At 44.0% G+C, this 21,515-nt stretch overlaps 1 protein-coding gene across 2 annotated transcripts in view; it reads right to left on the bottom strand.

The window, feature by feature from the left end:
• Positions 1-21,515, bottom strand: part of PARP8 (poly(ADP-ribose) polymerase family member 8) — a 244,210-nt gene that overhangs the window by 31,353 nt on the left and 191,342 nt on the right. For both annotated transcript variants that reach the window (XM_061617598.1, XM_061617607.1), the window contains exons 11-15: positions 19,233-19,299; positions 18,187-18,312; positions 13,582-14,146; positions 10,637-10,690; positions 10,439-10,534 (exon numbers count right to left, since the gene is read on the bottom strand). In XM_061617598.1, coding sequence (XP_061473582.1) covers positions 10,439-10,534; positions 10,637-10,690; positions 13,582-14,146; positions 18,187-18,312; positions 19,233-19,299 — 908 coding nt within the window. The remainder of the gene's footprint in view (positions 1-10,438; positions 10,535-10,636; positions 10,691-13,581; positions 14,147-18,186; positions 18,313-19,232; positions 19,300-21,515) is intronic.

Below are 21,515 nucleotides of genomic sequence, written 5' to 3'. Positions count from 1 at the left end.
GAGGCTGAAACAGAAGAAGCTTCAGCAGTTTAAAAAGTGGTAGCTCCACCCCCTTAGTTCCAGTTGCAATGGAAGAAGCGCTGTCTAACAGTGAGACAGCCCTTGTCCCGCCTCTCAGTCCGGCCTACTTGCCTGAGTCGCCACTTGTGCCTCATCCCAAAGAGGAGGAGGAATTGGAGGCTCAACCACAGGCAGTGTAAGAGGAGGATCTGGCTGAAGTGCCGCTGTTGCCAAGGATGCACCACCAGATGAGCAGGCGCAAGCAGACAGCACCAGCTTTTCAACCTCTTTATAGGAGTGTTCGCTTGCTCACACAGTCCGGTTCAGAGAAACCTTCCCACCAAATAGAAAGCCTGCCCTGAGCCTATTTAAAGGGTCTCAAGAGGCGTGTCTAATTGCTGTGACTTTAGTTTGAGTAGTCATGTCTAATTATGCTTGTGTAGAAAAGGTCCTCAAATGCAAAGATGTATCGATGAACACTAAAGTCAGGATCATTCAGACCATGGTATTTCCGATCTCTATGTACGGATGTGAAAGTCAGACAGTGAAAAAAGTGGATAAGAGAAAAATCAATTCCTTTGAAATGTGGTGTTGGAGGAGAGATTTGCGGATACCATGGACCATGAAAAAGACAAATAATTGGGTGTCAGAACAAATTAAACCAGAACTATCACTAGAAGCTAAAATGATGACACTGAGGTTATCATACAATTGACACATAATGAGAAGACATGATTCACTAGAAAAGACAATAATGCTGGGAAAACAGAAGGGAGTAGAAAAAGAGGAAGGCCAAAGAAGAGATGGATTGATTCCATAAAGGAAGCCACAGACCCGAACTTGCAAGATCTGAACAGGGTGGTTCATAACAGATGCTCTTGGAGGTCACTGATTCATAGGGTCGCCATAAGTCACAATCGACTTGAAGGCACATTAACAACAACAACAAAGATGAAGAGTGCTGTATAATCTGTAAACTGATCTATGAAATGCCCTAAGCTGAGATACCACATTAAACATAACAGAGAAAAACACACCAGTAAGTCCAAGTCTGAATCCAACGGGGTTGGCCATTTTTGTAATAATTCACCATCTTAAGTATATTGGTATGAAAAAACACCAGAAAATAAAGAATGTGCTGGATTCCTAAAACAGCACCGTTACAGGGGTTTGGCTAAGTTGAGAGCCAAACAGACATTTCACCAACCTAGACAGAGACCTTGGCATGGAAGATAAAGGGTTTAAGCCCTTTGCCCCCACTGCAGTCCTAATTTGGATCAGGGGCCTTGTGCCTGCAATTTGCATGGGGTGGTGGAATTTGCATGTAGAATGCAAGTTCCCATGTTCAATCCTTACCATTTGCATTTAAAGGGTCTTTCATAAGAAAGACCAAATATACTGGAGAAATGCTGGAGCTCAGTGGTAGAGTGCCTGCTTTGCATGCAGAAGAACCCAGGTTCAATCCCTGGTATCTCTGATAGGGCTGGGAATATCCCCTGCCTAAAACCCTATAGAACTGCTGCCAGTCAGTGGAGACAATATTGAGCTAGATGGGCCAATGGCCTGGCTTGCTGCAAGACAGCTACCTATGTTCCTACACGATCTGCTGCCAGTCAGTGAAGACAATACTGGGCTAAGGGGTCTAAGAATCTGAGCCATATATGGCCGGTTCATGTGTTCAAACAATTGCAACATTAAGAGAACTCTTTCCTATAATATTAAGGCTGTTCTGCAACCATGCTTATTATGTCCTCAGTATACATGTTGCTTCACAGAGTAGTATAACCAAACAGTCTGCCCTGAGGATCTTACAATGTTGCAGTCCGACAGGGCAAAGTGTGCTTAACTCTACTGAAAAGTGGCTTCTGCACAGCCAACTCAGAAAGTTTAAAGAGATCCTATTCACTTTTGAATACAGAATCAAGTTGGTACAATGAGATATTACATTTTCTGCCTTCATGGATAAATTCAGGGCTGTGTGATTTCTGCAAGCATAGGTACTGAAGTCAGCATTGCATCATAGGTTTCATTTTCTTAATGCCAGCTTCTAGGACTTGTGTTTTGAAAATGGGGTACACCTTGAAAAATCTCAAAAGCCAAAGGAGAAGGAAGGGTAGGGGATCCTTAATTTAGCATGGTGCAGGGTGTGGACTCCCTTGATGGAGCACACACAGAGATGGCTAATATAATGGAAGAATGCCTCTAGCTGCTGCCTCAGCGAGGAATGAAGAGCCTCCCTCCTTAGAAAGAGAGGGTCATAAGTGTTCCAAGGAAAAGGCAGGGCTCTCACATCAGAGTGAAATAACTTTCTTGCTCACCCCCACCTCCCCATGAAAGAGGGCTTGTTCATTTGCTTCTGGGAGTGCAATTCTTGAAGCCTTGTTTTGGGCTACATAGACCTTGCCAGCCTGTGTTGTACCTCCACTATTGGAGACAGTATGCTTCTGAATGCCGGCTGCTGGGAATCACAAGTGGAGAGAGTGCTGTTGCACTCAGGTTCTTCGGTGGCTTCCCATAGGCATGTCCTGGTCTCTCCAGGCTCCTTAAGGAGGCGAGAGACTCCGCAGCAGAAACACAAGTGAGGACAACACAAGGGTCAGTCCAAAGTCATAGTCTACCTGAAAACCACGGGGGTCATGCAAGAATTAGGGTTCGAGCAGTCTGGGGTCAGAAGCCAAGCAGTCGGTAAGCAATGCAGGTAAGGGGCAAGGCAAGAGACAGCTCCAGAGCCCACAGGTAATCATTAGACAGGGCAGGTACACAGCTAGTGTATAGATGTTGCTCTAGCCTATCTGTTTTTTATGCTAGAACTGCTGAAGCACACCCCAAGCTGACTCCCATTGATCACCTGCAGCCAGACCTTTACTCCCAAGGAGGAGTCCGGGCCTGTAGTCGGGCACTCCTGCAGATGGGCCAGGTCTCCATCTGGTGTCGAAGGAGATGCCTCTCTCTTGGGCTTGCAGCTGTTCAGCCTCAATGTCAGATGCTGACCTTGCCTCGGGTGCAGACGGCCCATCCTGAGCCTCGTCATAGGATCCTGACCCCACACCTGCAGATGGAGCCTAAGCCAGGGCTGGGTCCAAGACCAGAACCTCCTGGTCTTCCTCCCATGATGACTCCTCTAATGAGGATTCCCCTGACTGGGATCTGACAAGGCATCTGGTTGGCCATTGTAAGAAGAGGATGCTGGACTAGATGGGCCTTTAGCCTGATCCAGCTGATCTTTTCTTATCTTCTCCCAGAAGAACCAGCAAACCCTCTTTGTTTTTGCTCTTGGTGTTAGGGCCCAATAAAGGCTATACTAGCTGGGAATTTGGGAGCCCAGTAGAACCCCATAGAATCAACCATCCTTATAAGAACCAATATGTTCTGGTCCTTTCTGTGACCCAAATCCAGAGTGAGCCTGCACCCATTTTGTGTGACCTGAATCCAAAGCGAGCCTGCATCCATCTCAATGCGCCCATCTGATGCACTAAGGAATGCCATTTCCCTTCCCTCAGTCACACAAAAGAGCAGACACAGACCAGAACTAGACACTATACTATGGCATACCACACATACAGTGCCTTGCAAAAGTAAGCAGACCCATGACCAGTGCTCTCATATTATTGAATTACAAATGGTATGTTGTAATTTTGTTCTGTATGATATTTTATTTTGAAACGCTGAAACTCAAAATCAATTATTGTAAGCTGATATTGGTTTTATGTTGGGAAATGTTTGTAAGAAACATAAAAAAACCAAAACATGTTGCTTGCCTAAGTATTCAACCCCCACACATTAATATTTGGTAGACCCACCTTTCACTGCAATAACAGCTTTAAGTCTTTTGGGGTAGGTATGTACCAGGTTTGCACACAGTGTCAGAGGGATTTTGGCCCATTCTCCTTGGCAGATTTGCTTCAGGTCATTCAGGTTGCTTGAACGTCGCTTGTGGACCGCAAGTTTCAAATAGCGCCACAGATTCTCAATAGGATTGAGATCAGGACTTTGACTGGGCCACTGTAGGACATTCACCTTTTTGTTCTTGAGTCACTCCCATGTTGCTTTGGCCTTGTGCTTGGGATCATTGTCCAGCTGAAAAGTGAATTTCCTCCCAAGCCTCAGTTTTTTAGTGGACTGAAGCAGGTTCTCTTGCAGTATTTCCCTGTATTTTGCTCCATCTATTCTTCCTTCAGTTTTAACAAGATGCCCAGTCCCTGCTGATGAGAAGCATCCCCACAGCATGATGCTGCCACCACCATACTTCACTGTAGGGATGGTGTGTCTTGAGGTATAGACAGTGTTAGGTTTGCGCCACACATAGTGCTTTGAGTTTGGGCCAAAAAGCTCTATCTTGGTCACATCTGACCACAAAACCTTTTCCCACATTGCAGCTTTCCCCACATCTCATGCTTTCTGGCAAACTCCAGAAGTGCTTTCAGATGGTACTTTTTGAGTAACAGCTTCTTTCTTGCCACCCTCCCATACAGGCCAGTGTTATCCAGAGCTCTTGATATGGTTGACTGGTGCACCATTACTCCACTTTCAGCCATTGAACTCTGTAGCTCCTTCAGAGTGATTGTTGGCCTCTCTGTGGCTTCTGTCACAAGTTTCCTTTTTGTATGAGTGCTGAGTTTTGAGGGACAGCCTTTTCTTGGCAGTGCCTGGGTGGTGTGATGCAGCTTCCACTTCTTGATTATTGATCCAGCTGTGCTCACTGGGATATCAAAACACTTGGATATTATTTCATACCCTTTTCCTAATCTATGCACTTGTATTACATTATCTCTCACTTCTGTAGAATGCTCGTTGGTCTTCATTTTCCTTCAGATCCACAGCCTGACCAATGATCCTTCAACAGTGAGGTTTTTATTCTGACAACGACAACAACTTTAATGGTTCACTGGTGGACACCAATGGTAAGGTAACTGTGTCCTTGATATGGCAATTTATTTCATCTGTGTAAACTGGGAGCTTCCACACCATAGGGGTTGAATACTTATGCAAGCAACATGTTTCAGTTTTTTATGTTTCTTACAAACAGTTCCCAACATAAAACCGACATCATCTTACAATAATTGATTTTCAGTGTTTCAAAGTAAAATATCATACAGAACAAAATTACAATGTATCAATTGTAATTCACTAATATGAGAGCATTGGTCAGGGGTCTGAGTACTTTTGCAATACACTGTATGTCTCCTGCTCATCTCTCCTGGGTAACATCATCATCCCAAATGTATGACATGTTGTCAGTGCATTGCAATTTTACCTGTCCTGCTGGCAGTATTCTGGCTGTGTCGACTGATGGCCAAGCCAGATGCTTACCCAGGTGCACATATTCATCTCACAATGGCTTTTAAAACTGATTATTTATAGAAAAGTGACCCTGGCAGGCTGCCACTTTGAGCTGCCAAATGGGAAAGGGGATCCTCTAGTGAGCTTCTCCAAAGCTGCCTGCTTTAGGTGTTTTCCTACCAGGGACGTCATGATCCCTGGGGTCATAAGGCAAGGCTTCAAGGAGGTACTGAAGTGGAAGAGGAGTCTGCTCTCAGAACTGGTCTCTACTGCCCCCAAAAGCTCTAGTGCAGGTGTGGGGAACCTCAGGCCCAACATGCCCCTCCAGTCCTTTCTATCTGGCCCTTGGAACTCTCCTCAGGCCACACCCCTTATCCTAAGGCCACACCCCCTCATTGGCTCTGCTTCATACCCCAAGTGTTTTTGCCTGGCTGGAATGTGTCCCTGAACCCTGATAATACCTCTTGATTGACTGGATGGAGGATAGAGAGGGATGTGCTAGTATATGAAAAAACTAGCCGAATGTAAAGTTTATATTTTTGCTTCTGCCCACTTTTGCTTCTGGCCTCGCCCACCACTGACATGTGGTCCTCAGAAAGTTGCCCAGCAGAAAATGTGGCTCTTGGGCTAAAAAAAACCTCCTGCTCTATCACTCTATCTGGCCATCTCCCCAGCCTGAGGAGGTTGGATTGCTGTCCTCAGGTTCCAGCCGAGGGCCCAGCAGAACCAGAATCTGCTGTCAGAGTAAACAGCTGCTTAAGCAGGTGAGTGCCCTTTCAACTGAAGAGGCTTTCCTCACTGGAGGCAGAGCTAGGCACCCAGGTGAAGTTTCAGCGGTATTTAAGGTTTGGTCTGGGTTTCCTTGTTGCTGAAGTAACATTTGAACTAGTTTCCCTGATGTCAGCCTGAGCAACACATGGAGCTGTCCAGGGTGCTCCCTCCTTTGCTTGGACTTTGCCTTGCTGGAATCCGATCTCTGCTTTGCTTGGACTTTGCCTTGCTTCCCTTTCTGGAGCCCAAATCAGGCCTAGAATTCCTTCCAACACTTGTGCTAGAATCCTATCTGGCTTGTTGCTGAAACAATATTTGAACTTGCTTCTGTGATGCCAACCTAAGTATTCCATGGATAAATCGTGGGTGTTCCCTGCTTTGCATGGACTTTGCCTTGCTTCAATTGCTATCACCCAAAGTCATGCTTAGTACCCCTCCCAACACTTGGGCTAGAATCCTATCTGGCTGGTATCTCTGCCTGGGACAATAGGGGGATAGGATATATACACCTCTTCCCCCCCCAAAAAAATGTATAGAAAGTCAACTGGAAAGCTGAGATTTTGAAAGGGAGTTGAAGGAGGGAAAAGGGTTAGCCCCCCCCCTTCAATTGTTTCTTAATCCCAGCTGGCAAATTCCTAAAGCCAGTCTCTCCTGTTGGGATACTATCTATTACTCATGTCTCCCACATAATCATAAATTGGCACTTAGGACACACAAGAATTCTTCTGGTGGGAACTTCTGGTGCCTCTCTTCTCTGCAGTGTTTGTAATGCAGGGTGGGGATTGCAGATGGGATCCTGGGGGTGGTTGAGGCCTGCACGGAAAGAACGGCCCAATATGGGTGCTTTCCCAAACAGTGTGTCCAAAGGAAACTCCATCAAGTTCCCTTACTTCATTTAATTCATGCCACAACTTGCATTTTCTCTCTTGTAAAGGTCAAATTGCATGCTTTTGTCTTTTACCTTAAAAAAATCACCTACAAATAAATTGCTTGGCCAAGCTCAAATCTGTTACAAGTCTGGTTTTAAAGCAAAGATGCAAGAGAACCAATATCCCCAGTAGTCTTTGTTTGCTTGCTTGCTTGCTTGCTTAGTCCCAGCTGTGGATTGTCACCTCTTCAGTTCTTAATCTTCTTCATTGTTATTCTGGGATTCCTTTGAAGCTGTTTATCTAAAGGGAGATGGCAGCCGCAGCTAGCTTGCTCTCTGCTATGTGCTAAGAAGCTGAATAAGAAATCCTGACTCCCTGAGGTTCCCCCTCAAGGAGCCATGCCTAATGGGCACAAATTAAATGTACATATCCCAGCAGCTCCATTTGAATAGAGATGGAGGGTGTTGGGCTGACAAGGAGGGCGAGAGAAAGAGCAAAGCTGTCCCAGCAAGAAATCCACCCTGGGTATTTAAACTCCAAACGCATGGCTGTTATTGTATGTCGGTGTCCCAGCTGCTCCTTTTCAGTGCAAAGTTCTACCTCCCTTTGACCTCATAACCATTAACGTTCTTAAGCACACAGCTTGTAGTTACAACAACTGACTTGAGAGCAAAAGGAGGTGGAGGCATGGGCTGTTGTTGCCAGCCGCACACTGCCAATTTTGATGGTCAAGGGCTAGGGAGAGGTTGTGAACCATCGCATCCTCTCAACCTAACCTACCTCACAGGGTTGTTATCAGGATAAAACAGGGAGAGGAGAGCCATATATGCCACCTTGGGCTCCTCGAGAAAAAGTGGGTTAGAAATGTATGAATAAATACAATAAATAAATAAATCTAGCTGCAAACTCAGCAGAGTCCATGCCGTGTGAGTCTAGATCAGAGGTTCCCAAACTATGGTCTGTGGACCCCCAATGGTCCACAAGCTTCATTCAGGTAGTCCGAGGCATGTCCACATTCAATATTCATATTGATTCTTCATTGTATTTTTATTGCTTCTTTTATTTCTTATATTTTATGTTATTGTATTACAAGTTAATTCTATGGAATGCAAATTGTGATACAATACAAGAAATAAAAGACGCAATAGAAATGCAATAAAAAAAACCATTCAGCAACTAGCACAGCACATTACAACTGCTGCAACAGGAATAAAAATAATTCAGTGGTCGGCCAAGACCTTCAGCAATTTTCAACTGGTCTGTGGGGGGGAAAAGGTTGGGGAACCACTGGTGTAGGTGGAAGGGTGGGGAACCTTTTTTCATCCTGAAAACCACGTGCCTCATGGGCAACCTTCCAGGGGCCACATGCCAGTGGCAGCCAGGTCCAAAGGCAAAAGTAGGCAGAGCAAAGGATGTGGCACTTAAGGTTGCATTCCCGCTGTGCAGAAGTCAGACATCTCTACAAACACACATAAGGAGAGCCCTGTGGGATCAGGCCCATGGCCCATGTAGTTCTATTCTTGTAGTGGCCAACCAGATGCTTATAGCAAGCCCCAGAAGCAACACACACCCCTCCCCGACCTCCTTCCAGGCAAGCAAGAGACATTATTGCAGTTCAAGGATGCTTCCAAACTGGGCAAAAGCTGGAAAGGAGGGTGTGTCCTAGGGAGGGGCCCAGAGGGCTACATTTGGACCCCCAGCCTGTGGCTCCCTGCTCCCGAGGTAGACTTTGTGCAGTAATATTCTCTCCTACTACTGCTGATGGCAGCCTATGCAGTGTTTGCAATGGCTGGCTCAGTTCCGATGCTACAGGTGCACCACATTAGGCCTTTTTGCACAAACCTGGACCTAGCCATCACTTGCCACTGGGCAGAGATGGTCAGTACATGCATGCCCACTTGGCTGGTTAGTTTTCTGCCTCTTTTCCACTCAAACATTCCCCACTCCTGCTTTTCGGTTGCGTTGGCCAACAAGTTCAGCTGTCTTTTGTGTCTCTCCTACAGTGGAAACCTGGTAGGGAGGGACAAAAGAGGGGGCCTTCTCAGTAAATGCACCAAGATTATGGAACACTTTCCTCCATGAAATGTGGTCGGCCCCTCCCTCACTGTTTTTTGTCAGTTATGGGATATCTTTTTATTCCAGCTGGCTTTTATGAAGTAGGCAAGGATTTATGATTTTTAAACTGCCTGTTTTGTACTATTTTAGGACCGTGATTTTTAAATTTTATTTTTATTTATTTATTTATTTCTTACATTTATATGCCACCTTTCCTCTAAAGAGCTCAAGGTGGCATTCATGGTTCTCTTCCCTATTTCATCCTCACAACCCTGTGAGGTAGGTTAGACTGAGAGACCCTGATTGGCCCAAGGTCACCCAGTGAACTTCATGGCTGAGTGGGGATTTGAACCCTGGTCTCCCAAATCCTAGTCTGACACTAACCCCTATGGCGCAATGGTTTACATGCTGCAAGCCACCGTGAGTGGTGTATTTACATTAGGAGGGTATAAATATAAATGCAGCAAAAAAAAAGTTAAAATCTGTTAGTCCCAAAGGCAGTTGTGTAGGATTTGGCCTTCAATGTCTTTGTTTTAAGATCTTTTATCCACACAAGGGCACAGGACACTAGAGGGTATCAAAGAACCAAATTTTTCTGACCGGAGCAATTTATGGATAGACTACAACTGCTATAGGCCACAACCCTGTTTCCCAGTCGCATCTCAGACAGAACCAGCTGAGTGCCAACACCAAAGGTCTCTAAAGAGTTCTGGTTGCACTGCTGGGAGAAGGACACAAGAGACTCCCACCACACAGTCCCATACACTCCCTTTTTTTTTTTTAATTTCATCTCTGAAATGTGAAGTGGAAGAAAGGAACAGGTTATTTCTTCCTTTGGCTTCCACTCATATATGCCAGTTCATTGGTTAATAAAAGCATTACAGCGGCGGCAGTGGGGGGGGGCAGGAAGTACATAATAAAGATTTTGTGACAATTAAGCCTAGGGAGCGACACAGAGTACAGGGATGGGACAATGAGTGAGTGGAAAATGTTACATCGCAGCTCTTCACAAATGCCAGAAAGGGCTGGGGATCAGGAGGAGAGATAGCCAGGTCAAGCTATTTACCACGTGGGTGGATTAGACAAGCTGCTGTTCTCTCAGCCTGAGCTCCTCATCTGTAATATGGAGGTGATATTACTGGTCTACCTGATAGGGTTGCTATGAGGATTACTGAGGCAAATGTAAATGAAGGCCTTACAACATTGAGGAAAAAAGCTATATAAATCCTAAACATTATTTCCATGCTTAGGACACGGAATATAACATTATTTCCACTGAATATGGAGCAAGATTTCTGTGGCTTTATCAATTGGGTAGAAGTAAGAATTTTCACAGGTGCAGGTTCTTCTTCTCAGCAGAGTGCTACAACTCCTTGTGCTATGCTGGCTGGAGCTGATGGGTGTTGTAGTCCAAAAAATATGGAGGGTAAATTTTATGTTAGTTCAACAAGAAAAAAACATACCCTCAGCATTGGCCCATTCTGAAACACATGTGGCTCATCGCAGACCACGCAGTATTCATTCAGTACTGGAATCCGCTGCTCTGCAAATTCAATCGTCTGAGGACAATGAAAAACAGAATAATACAATCTGCTTAAAATAATTAACAAGCAGCTCAACATCCTCCAGGTTTCTGAAATAGATTAGGCATTCTGTCTTACCTGCACAAGGAAGCCATGGTCTCTTATTGGAATGGATTTTGCACCATAATTCGGCTGTTTTAAAAGAGAAAAGTAGAAGTAGCATCAGAATGAGAGAAGTGTATGGAAGTACTAGGTTCAGAAACTGGAAATGCATTAAATTTTATATAAACCATGAAATTGTTGCTGTTTGCATCTGAAATGCTATTTGCTCCTTGCAGACCACTAAAGAGAAATCTATGTGGTATTTCACTGGTTTTTGCTTGAGCATGCTTTTTTTAAAAAAAAATCGAGGCTGAACTAGCTGAGGCACCATTCACACAGTCAGCAATTGCATGAATGACTATTAAAAGTAAATGGCAGTCGTGGGGGCCCCAATCAAGGTCAGGACCACAAGGGAAATGTTTAAAGCAGGGATGGGAAACCATTTTCAGCTTGAGGGCCACATTCCCTACCGGGAAACCTTTTGGGGGCCACATGTAGGGCAAAAGAAAAAAGCAAGCAGGACAATGAATGTGAATTTTACCTTTGTGAAATAGACAAGTCTCTAACATACTCCTCTCTGTCCTCCATCCAGGCAAACAAAGAGTGTGATCAGCATTCAAGGACCCATTCCAGCCAGACAAAGACATTCAAGGAGGGTTCAAGCAGGAAAGAAAAGGGGTGTGTGCCTGGGGAGAGGAGGTATTGCTGGGGAGGAATGTGTAGTCTGGGCTCAGAGGGCCAGATAGCAAGACCTGGATGGAGACATATGACCCCCGGGGCCTGAGGTTCCCTGCTCCTGGTTGAAAGTGCACCCAATCCCTCATGCCTGAATCACAATCTGGATTGGGGGCCCCATGCCTGACGTTTTCTTTAAAGAAGCCATTCATGCAATTTGCTAATTGCGTGGATGGCATCCCATCTTGTTTGGCCCTCCCTCTCTGAAAGCTGCTCATCTGTTCCTAAATGCTGTTCTATGTTCTGCAAAAGGCAACTGAACACATTTCTTTCAAGAAAAAGGCAACCATCCCTCCTTTTAAAAGCCATGCTTCTAAGTATCCATAACCAAATCCTGAGTGAGACCAATGCTGATTGGATTGTTTTCATATTGATTACTGGGATCAGAAAGGGTACTGTACTAACATCTGCTGCTGAACTGCTCAGCGGCAGAGCACATGCACTGAATGCATAAGGTCTCTGTTTCAATCCTCACCATCGCTGGCTAGGACAGCAGGTCTAGGAAAGTTCTTTGTTTAAGTGCTGCTGCTGCTGCCTCCAGAGTAAGACCATACTGAGTGAGAGGAACAAGTGGCCTTGATTGGACATCTGCTAAACCATAGTTTAACATGACAAAAATGAGCCTCCCTTTCACCTCTTATCCTCTGGTGTAACCACAGGGAGGAGCTTGAAAGCTTTCACTTAAATTCCAATTGTCCTCCAAAGATCCCACAACAGCATACTCTGGTCCCCCCACCCCTACCAACACACACCAACTTTATGATCACCATAACCCCATCAGGTAGGCTAGAGTGAAAGTGATAGTCAATCCATAGAAGCTTCATGGCTGAGTGTCCCCACTGTTAATCATGACAGGATTGAGCGTAGGCTCCTCTGGGGCACACAAATCCCCACATCCACTTTCCTTCTCCGGCAAGACCATGAGGAAATGCTCAGAAGCTTCCAGTTTTGATTAACCACAGATATTGCATCACATGTATCCAAGAAACTGTGGTTAATGGTAACAGCTTGAAACAACCCAACTTTTAATCATGGGTTGTGTAGCTTTACTTATGATTAAGCACAGTTTAGGGTTCAGACACAATGCTAGCACGTTTAATCAAAACAGAAGAGAAAGCTTCCAATATTCTTCTTCCACCCATGCCAGAGGAGGAGAGCAGAGCATGTGAAACTGAGGCTCACATAAGTTAATTCCCATCACAACAGACCATGTTTTATCATGACATCCTAATGTAGCCATTGTGGATTCTGGAGCATTAATTTGCCAGTCCTGGACTCACTTTAATGCGTCGGGAATAATGCATTGTGCACCAGGTCCTACCTCCAAAGGCTTAAACCATCATCAAAAGTAGTGTTATAAAAATTAGTTACTGAAATTTATCCTTGAATTTACAACAGGAAAACCAATATGGTGAGGAAGATAGGGTGTCACACCTTACATTCTCTTCGCACTATCTTCCCACAGCAAATAATAGCTGATTGCATGAAGATTTTAAATGTCATGCACTTCTCCCATGATCATTTTCCTACTCATTGTTGAAAAACAGACCATGTCATTCTTATCCCTAAAGATTCCCCATAACACTTAGTGGCAACTTTTAGATATGATTGCATACTTCCTTGGGAGATATTCCCAGAATACACAGTGTGATAAACAATGTAATAGCTGATAGCAGAGGAAGCCTGGCTAGGCTATCACTACTAGCTATTGGTACAGTGTCAAAATGTGCCAGACACCGAGTATATAAATGTATCATCTTCTTGAAACTGATTGCATGTATTTGAATTTCCAGAAATCTCTACCCATCCAGGATAGGCACATAATACAGTGGTGAGTGATTGCATTATGTTGCAAATTCACAAAGCACATTCCTTAATTCACACCACACAGACACACAAACACCCCAAAATACCATGCAATACATTTGTCAAGAGTAAGTTCCAAGGGGACAATTCAAATCAGTTAAGTTCACCAGTGCAAGTGGAAGCTGAAATGCTTTCTAAGGCTGTAACCAACAACATATAACTAACTTTTCAAGTTGGAAAAGTTCCACTGATTTTAGTAGAAATATTTTGGAGGCGAAAAATGGGCGATGGACAGAACACCAAGTGTATGAACAAAGGTACAATTCTATGCACTTTACCAAAACTCTGTTTCCACTTCTCTATGTATTGTGTGCTTAACTGTTTCAGAAATATGTGGGGAAGAAAAAAAGAAAACCCACAGAACAAATCTGGTTACGCACAGCGGATTGTGATGGGGATGATGAAGATGGTGTTAAGATACCAATAAGCCCTGAGGTAAGAGAGAGCCTCCTGCCCTCTGCTATGGTGGGTTCTTTGAAAAGCTCCATTTTAGAAGACTTGGGGACCCCAGAATACGTCTTGCTGAGCAACTTGTGGTTCTTCAGCCCATCTAATTCATCCATCCTAAGGTTACTGGAATAAGACCTGCTTAAAAGTTTGTGGGGCTTCAAAGTACTGTTGTGCTCACATCGAGTATCCCCAGAGCATGGTCTACTGAGCAATTTGTGGGGCTTTAGAGTGATGCACTCATCCTGCTTGATGGCTGCCGAGCACGAGTGGTTCAACAGTTTGTGCGATTTAATGGTCATTGTATGTTCAGCCCTGGGGTCACTGGACAACGAGCGGCCAAAGGTTCTGTGGGACTTTGTGACACACGCATCCTCAGCCTTAACTGTGCTGGAACAAGTCCTTCTCAATAACTTGTGGGTTTTTGAGATGCCATCTTGTTCAGGTTTCAGTTTCGATTTATTTTTTCCACAGCCTGGTGGAGGATAACTTGGCGACCTTGGAAACAGACAGAGAGAAAAGTTAGCTAGAGCACAAGCTGCTGCCAGCATACTATGGCTGCGTACATGCCATACGTTTAAGCCACATTAGAAGCACATCTGTTGTAGTTGTTATGTGCCTTCAAGTTGATTTCGACTTATGGCAACCCTATGAATCAGTGACCTTCAATAGCATCTGTCATGAACCACCCTGTTCAGATCTTGTAAGTTCAGGTCTGTGGCTTCCTTTATGGAATCAATCCATCTCTTGTTTGGACTTTACATAGCTTCCCCCAAAGAATCCTGCGGACTGTACTTTATTAAAGGCACTCAGAAGTGTAGCTCTGTGAGGGGTATCCAGGATTCTTTGGAGGAAGTCATGTGCTTTAAATGTATGTTGTTGTATTCCCAGCCTATGATAAAACCAATAAAAGCTTGTTTTTGTCCAGGTCTCAGTTTTTCCCCTTACCTGAAGTGATCCCTCTCCTTCATTCCCTACATCCTTCTTATGAATGCCAATCAACAAACTGCCAAGCCAAGCCACAAAGAGGGAAAGGCCACAGTTCAATAGTAGAGCACATACGTCCAAGTTTAATCCTTGTCATTAGCAATTAAAGATATCACTGAATAACATGTGCTATTAAATGTAGCTTGAGGACAGATACAAGGCAATACTTCTTCACACACTGCATGACTGACTTGTGGAATTAAATGTAATAGGACGTGGTGAGGGCTATTATCTTACATAGCTTTAAAAAAGTAATGACACAAAACAGCCTTTTCCAACCTTTGGGTCCCCAGATGCTGCGGGACTACACAACTCCCGTCAGCCTCAGCCAGCATTGCCAATGGTCAGGAATTATGGGAACTGTAGTCCAGCAACATCTGGGGAGCCAAAGGTAGGGAAAGGCTGATATAGAAGATTCGTTTATAGCTGAACCAAATGAAACCACTGAATTCAGAGGCAGGCAGTATATCATTCCTAACCAGATGCTAAGGATAAACAAACAACAGAGAATGGTTAGCTACCATCATGTCCTTGAGAACTTGCAGAGACATTGGCTGGCTGCTGTTTTTAGACAAAAGGCTAGACTAGACACACCATGGTCTGAGCCACCAAGGCAATTCTCCTGTTCTTTTGATGCTAGGGAGTTGCTGCAGTTTCCCGTTTAGACCATGCATGGGGAACAGAGCCAGATGTTGTTGGGACTCTTTGCCTCCTTCAGTCCCAGTCTGAATGGCTAAAGGTCAGGGATAATGGAAGTTGGGAATCCAACAACATCTAGAGGACCACAGGTTCTCCATCCTTGTTTAAAGAGTAGTAGAATAGCTAAATCACATAAGCCAGGATCTTGTAAAAAAATTTTTTTTAATATATATATATATATAAACAATACAGTATTACCTAAACACAAAAATCTCTAAGCTTTCTAATCCAAAATAATGATTCATGTACATAATAAAAGGATTAAAATGGGTTTGTATAAGTTTTACATTTCTTCTGTAAAGAGTATCAGTTAATTTGTCCATGCACACATTTTGAGTGCTTTCCATAACCATTATACCTTTTTTCTGAAGCTTGTGTGGGACTTCCCAATCCACTCCCCCTCCCCACCTTTAGGGCTGATACCCATTTTGTTCTTTTAAAAAAACTGTAATCATATGAGTTTTAGTTTGCTAATTGGTTGGTTAAATTTGCATAAATTGTATATAAATTTAAAAACCATTCTAAGGAAAAAATACTTTTTAAAAAGAGGTGCACATATGTGCTGTAGCAGGCATCACATTAGAAAAAGCATCCTCTCCTCTGATGAACAAACAGTGAATTTGTCTTCTTAGATGGTGTTTCCAACAGCAGGTTTTTATCTTCTAAAATTAAAAATAGCATTTGTTTTTCAAGGGAAAAAAGTATGCTGCTTGATTAATCATGGGCAGCCTTTTGTCCATCAAACAGTATTTAATCAATTAATGTAACTTTTGAATTAACCAATTAATTAATTAATTAAACTATGTAGCCCACTCTTTGCCAACTTGGTGCCCTACAGTTGGTTTGAACCTTCAGCCCCATACAGCATTTTTAAAGTATGCTAAAGGAACAGCAGTGTGGATCCCAACCAGCCTTCCATGTATGGAATGGTTCTGTACATGCATGGATGGAATTGAATCTAGCGGAGGATCCTGCCAGTGGAATCTGGGATGGTAACTTTCACCAAATGCCTTCTTCCCTGAAAGCCCCCTGCATTACTTCTGATGCTGCACTGGAGAATCCCCCACCCTTCAGAAAGAGATCTTCAGAGGACACAAATCCCTGTGGGGAAAGGGGAAATTGGTGAAAGTAATCTCTTCCACTGGTGGGAGCAACTGAGGAATGGAACTCTTCTGAAGGGATACTCCCACCAGTAGAAACCTTGTTAAGATCCAAAGCATTCAAATCACCGACAAGGCAATAAATAAGGTGCTTTACAAATAATGCAAATAATCTATGAACAAATATGAAAATATTATCTATAGAGTTACAAATTAATTGTTATTTCATGGTCTTATGAATTTCACAACAGGGTTGACCAAGCAGGTCAGCCGCACCCTGAATGATGGGCTCTTAGCAGTGGTAGCTAAACATTGCATTGCTATTTTCACACTCCACAGTGTGAAAGCTGCCTCTATGGTTGCTGTTAATAGATCTCCACAAGGCACTGCTGAAAAGTTTGCTGGAAGTGGGTTGAAAGAGAGCGCATGATGAGAGCCTGGATAACTCTTGTGTGTGAAAAGCCTGACAAAACTGTAACTTTCTCAATAGTCACTCCATCACAGATCTACCAACTAAGTTATACCCATATCCAGATCTATGTGCACAGGGCTTCTCCACATGAGGTGGAATCCTGATTAGCCCAGAATTCCCCCTGGCATGGAGGAGCCGGACACATGTATCAGCAGATGCAAATGGCCTCTTCACACTGCTGCCAAATGCACAGCTGGTAGGGAGGGGGCTTGGCCAGTGCATACATCAGCAATAGGGGTGTGTATGTAGCCGGTATGACACTGTGGTCCCGTCATGCATTGTAAGTATGTCTGAGGATATCTGAGTGAACCTCTGCTACTGTCTCTCTCTGAAGGAAGCCAAAAGACTTTGGCTACTTTCTTACATGGGGCTTATTGCATCAGTTTTACGGATTAAAATGTAACCTTTCTTTCCTGATTTCTAAAATTCCTTTCACGCTGCAGTGCCTGTTGCATTAAGGAATGGTGGCTTTTTTGGCTGATATACCAGCATTTAACACAAATGTCTTTCACGCTGCTGCAACAAGCAATGTCTTGTTTTCATCCCTCACCCACTGTACTTATGCGCACTGTAGTTCCCATCATGCTTCCATCCTCAGATCTCCACTTCGGCCGTGCTAAGCGTCATGGAGCAGCTTGCCACAGAAGAGAGCTACGTGTGAGTTAGCAGTCTGCAGTCATGAGCAAACCTATTATGGCCCCTTTTTATCATCTCTTTTGAAATGTCTTCAAATATATCAATATTTCTGTGACAGATCCTTAACTGAAGCTGTATTGTTTCCCCTCAACCCTCAATGTGTTGGAGGTCTAGGATCTTGTCCCATTGCTATGCAACCCCTTTAGCATCTGACATTATTTTTGTGGGATGTCTGGACACGGGAGTGTATATGGTTAAAGGAGTAGTGGGAAGATGTCATCTGCACCTATGCCAAAATACAGGTACAATTTTCGTCAAGCAAAACAAACAAAAAAAGATGCATCCCTAAAGGGTGGAAACACATTGCATGCTGGGATTCCTGAAACATAAGCGGCTGCAGCTAGCACAAAACTCCCACAATTTCCCGAGTTCTCAAGCTTGCAACGGATTATTTCTGTAATCATTTATCACAGAAATGAGTGCTAAACTTCCACAAGATTCCACGAGATTTCCAGAAGTAGCAAATAAAATGTACAAATTATCAGGTAAGAAATAATTGGAATAATGCAATAAAGTGCAGCGTGAAAGCAGCCTTTATTCAGTCTTTTGGTTGAAGACCACCACACTTTATCACTTCCGCCTACCTGCGCAGTGTAGAAAAGATGTGCAGAGGAGATTTCACCTTCTTCTCTGACATTTTTTTGTTGTGCGTACTGTTTGATTTTTCCTTGCCGTTTTTCCATTGCTGCGTAACAAATGTTTGCATAATTCTGCAAATTAAAAGCACGAAAGACAAACCTTTTATGTACAGCTGCACACATACACACAATCCAAAGGGCTGCCTTTCCCACATCTCAGTGCCTATGGAATGCTGACTGTTGCAGGGTGGGGGGGCAGGCGAATGGAATACCAGGTGGAAGGGATGGACTGGAAACTTATAAAGGACTGACTGGTGTGAATAGGAACATCCCCTCCCTACTGAAACATTTTGTGCAGGTCCCACTTGTCATTTTTGACTTCATTCACTGGGTGTTCCTTACACACAAGACTTTAAAAACATATAGATATGGCCATCCTAAACCATGCCATATAGAGAATCAGGGAAACTATGAAAAGTTAATAGTTTATATAAGTCTTGAGTGGGGGTGTGGCTTCTAGTTGGGTTCTCCAGCTGCAATTGGCTACTGCTTGCCAATAAGTGTACATCCCATGGCAAACCTGTAATGCAGAGGTGGGGAAGCTGTGGCTCCCCAGATGTTGCTGGATTACCAGTTCCATCATCCTTGACTACTGACCTTGCTGGCTGAAGCTGATGGGAGTCCAACAACATCTGGAGAGGTTGCAGGCTACCAGCCCCTGCTGTAATGTGTGAAGGAATATCTAAACTGGAGTAACTCTGCCTCTAACCTTTCCCAACCTGGTGCCTTCTAGATCCTGATGGACGGTAACTACCATCATCCCTGACCATGCTGGTTGGAACTGATAGGAGCTGGAGTCCAAAACATCTGGGAGGCACCAGGCCTGGACTACAAGAAATATATGCCATGATAAATCTCTTCCTTTGAGTCCTTGGAAAACAAGTGCCCATGGCAATGTTGTTAATTCAGTTTACATCAGTCCTAAAACAGTCAGAAAGAATACTTTACAACTGCACACATGCAATATGGGATGTAGTTTTTGCAGAACTCACTTCTTCAACTGATGCCCCAGTCCAAATCTTTCCTTAGTAGAGATCTGAAATACATCAACGGTGGGCACTGTGGAATAGAAGATATTGTTGAAAAACATATGTAAGGTCACATATTACAAAGCTTACTGTTACAGTAGTGGGGTAGCCAGAGACTGGTCCCCATTATGTCTGATGCAAATTATGTACATGCAAAATTCACAAGACTATGAAAGAGCTGGATAGAGGAAGGGCTCTGGAACTCATGGAATACAGTGAGTTCCCTGCACATAAACAGATAATGCCTTTCTTTCAGGATCCCTACTGGGAGAGGCAATGATGCCTGGCAGAGGCCATGTCACACAGCATCCAGGATAGCCAAGATTAAGTTTATCTGGGTTCAATGTGGAATTGTATTGCTTATTTGGACTCCATTGAGATAGGTTCTGAATTAGCTCATTTTCATCTCAGGCCATTCAAAGCTCCGGGTCTAGTCACATTCCTAGTGTAGTAATCAGAAATGCAATGCAGCATGAGGCCAATGGGGAAGGGCCACAGCTCAGTGGCAGAGCATCTGCCTTGTGTGCAGAAGGTCCAAGATCCAATTCCCAGCATCTCCAGGTAGGGCTGGAAGAGACTGCCAGTCAGTTTACACAATACTGAGCTAGATGGACCAATGGTCTGATTCAGTAAAAGGCAGCTTCCTATGTTCCTCTGTAATTTATTTATTTATTTATTTATTTATTTATTTAATTACATTTTTAAATCCCCCAGCATGTTCTCCCACTCAATTCCTTTCCTGCAAAACCAATCTGGCAGTACTGGAGTCAACAAGAAAGGCCGCTGTTGAGGCTTTGATTAGGCATTTGAATGCTGCAGCAGTGCCATCCTTGGCATAAGAATCTACTTTCACAGGACGTCTGGGTCCTTAATAACAACTCAGGATCCGAGGGAAATGACAGTTTCCCTGGGCCCTTTCTATCACCATTGCCACCACTAGATAAGTTTATGATGGAAAGAAAAATAGGCTTCTGTAGTGGTGAGAAGGGCTTTGGTGCTGAAGCTAAGCAAATCATGACCAGAGATGTGAGCTCAGCTTGTAATTTACCTGGAACTTCTGAAATGGGGACATCCATACTCTAAACTCCCAATTCTAAACTTGGCAGCTAAATTAATCAGGAATACAAGGGCAGCATCAATCCCACAGCAATGTTGTCCCCATGAGCAGCACTTTAACTGCCTGCATGAGAGTGGATAGAAAGTCCTGCTTGGCTCTGTCTCCAGTATGTGAAGAAGCAACAGGGCTGTACATGCCAACCCTGCCCTCAAATGTCTCCATCCCTACCAGTTGCAGCCTCTGACTTTTGTGCATTGAAGAGGAAGATGTGAAGGGGGAATCTCTGTGTGATTGCCTGGATGCACTTCTCCATGTGATCAGGAACTCTACGTACTGTAAATTGGGGTTTCTGTTCATGTGGAAGATTCTCAATGTGTTCATTTGAACACATAGAGAATTCCCCCTTCAGGTCTTCCAGTTCAACATTCAAAGGTCTGAGGCTTCAGAGACGGAGAACAGGAATGTTGGGAGCGAGGCTAGCTTGCTTGTTTGGAGAAGGCTAGTAGCACAGCAGTGGTATCTTGCTTTGCATGCAGGTTCAATCCCAGGCATGTCCAGGTAGGGCTGGGAATATCCCGCCTGAAACCCTGGAGAGTTGCTTCCAGTCAGTGGAGACAATACTGAGCTTGATAGACCAGTGGTCTGACAACCTCCTATATTCCTTCCTCTGCGTATTCTGAGAACACCAGGAGGTAAGACCTGAACAGGGATGTAGCCATTAGCTTATATGGGAATAAATAGGAGATGCGATATCCTAAAAGGTCCAGGTGAAATCTGCCCCTTGCCCCAGGTAAAACTCAGGATATGGGGCAGTGAGCAGACGTTGCATGCATGTTTGTGTCACATATACAGAGAAAACCTGCCCCAAATTAATGCCCTCTTGTATCTAGCTGACAACTAAATAGTCCCACCTTGGGTTCTGTCACCCTTGGTCAGGGGTAGCCAATGTAATGCTTTCCAACAGATGTTGGTCTATAACTCACATCATTCCTGTTTATTTATTATTATAATGCTAGCTGTAGCTGATGGTGGATGCTAAGCTGACTACCCCAGCTCTAGAGTGATGGAATGCTGGGGACTGGCTGTCTAGATACTTTTGGATGCAGAAGGACCCAAGTTCAATCCCTCATCATTTGGGATGAATGTTTGGGGCTGCAAAAAATATTTGTACATGCAGAAAAATATGGGGA

Source organism: Rhineura floridana, chromosome 1 (genome assembly GCF_030035675.1).
Source record: "Rhineura floridana isolate rRhiFlo1 chromosome 1, rRhiFlo1.hap2, whole genome shotgun sequence".
NCBI classification, from domain to species: domain Eukaryota; kingdom Metazoa; phylum Chordata; class Lepidosauria; order Squamata; family Rhineuridae; genus Rhineura; species Rhineura floridana.
This window is presented reverse-complemented; position numbering and strand designations above follow the sequence as displayed.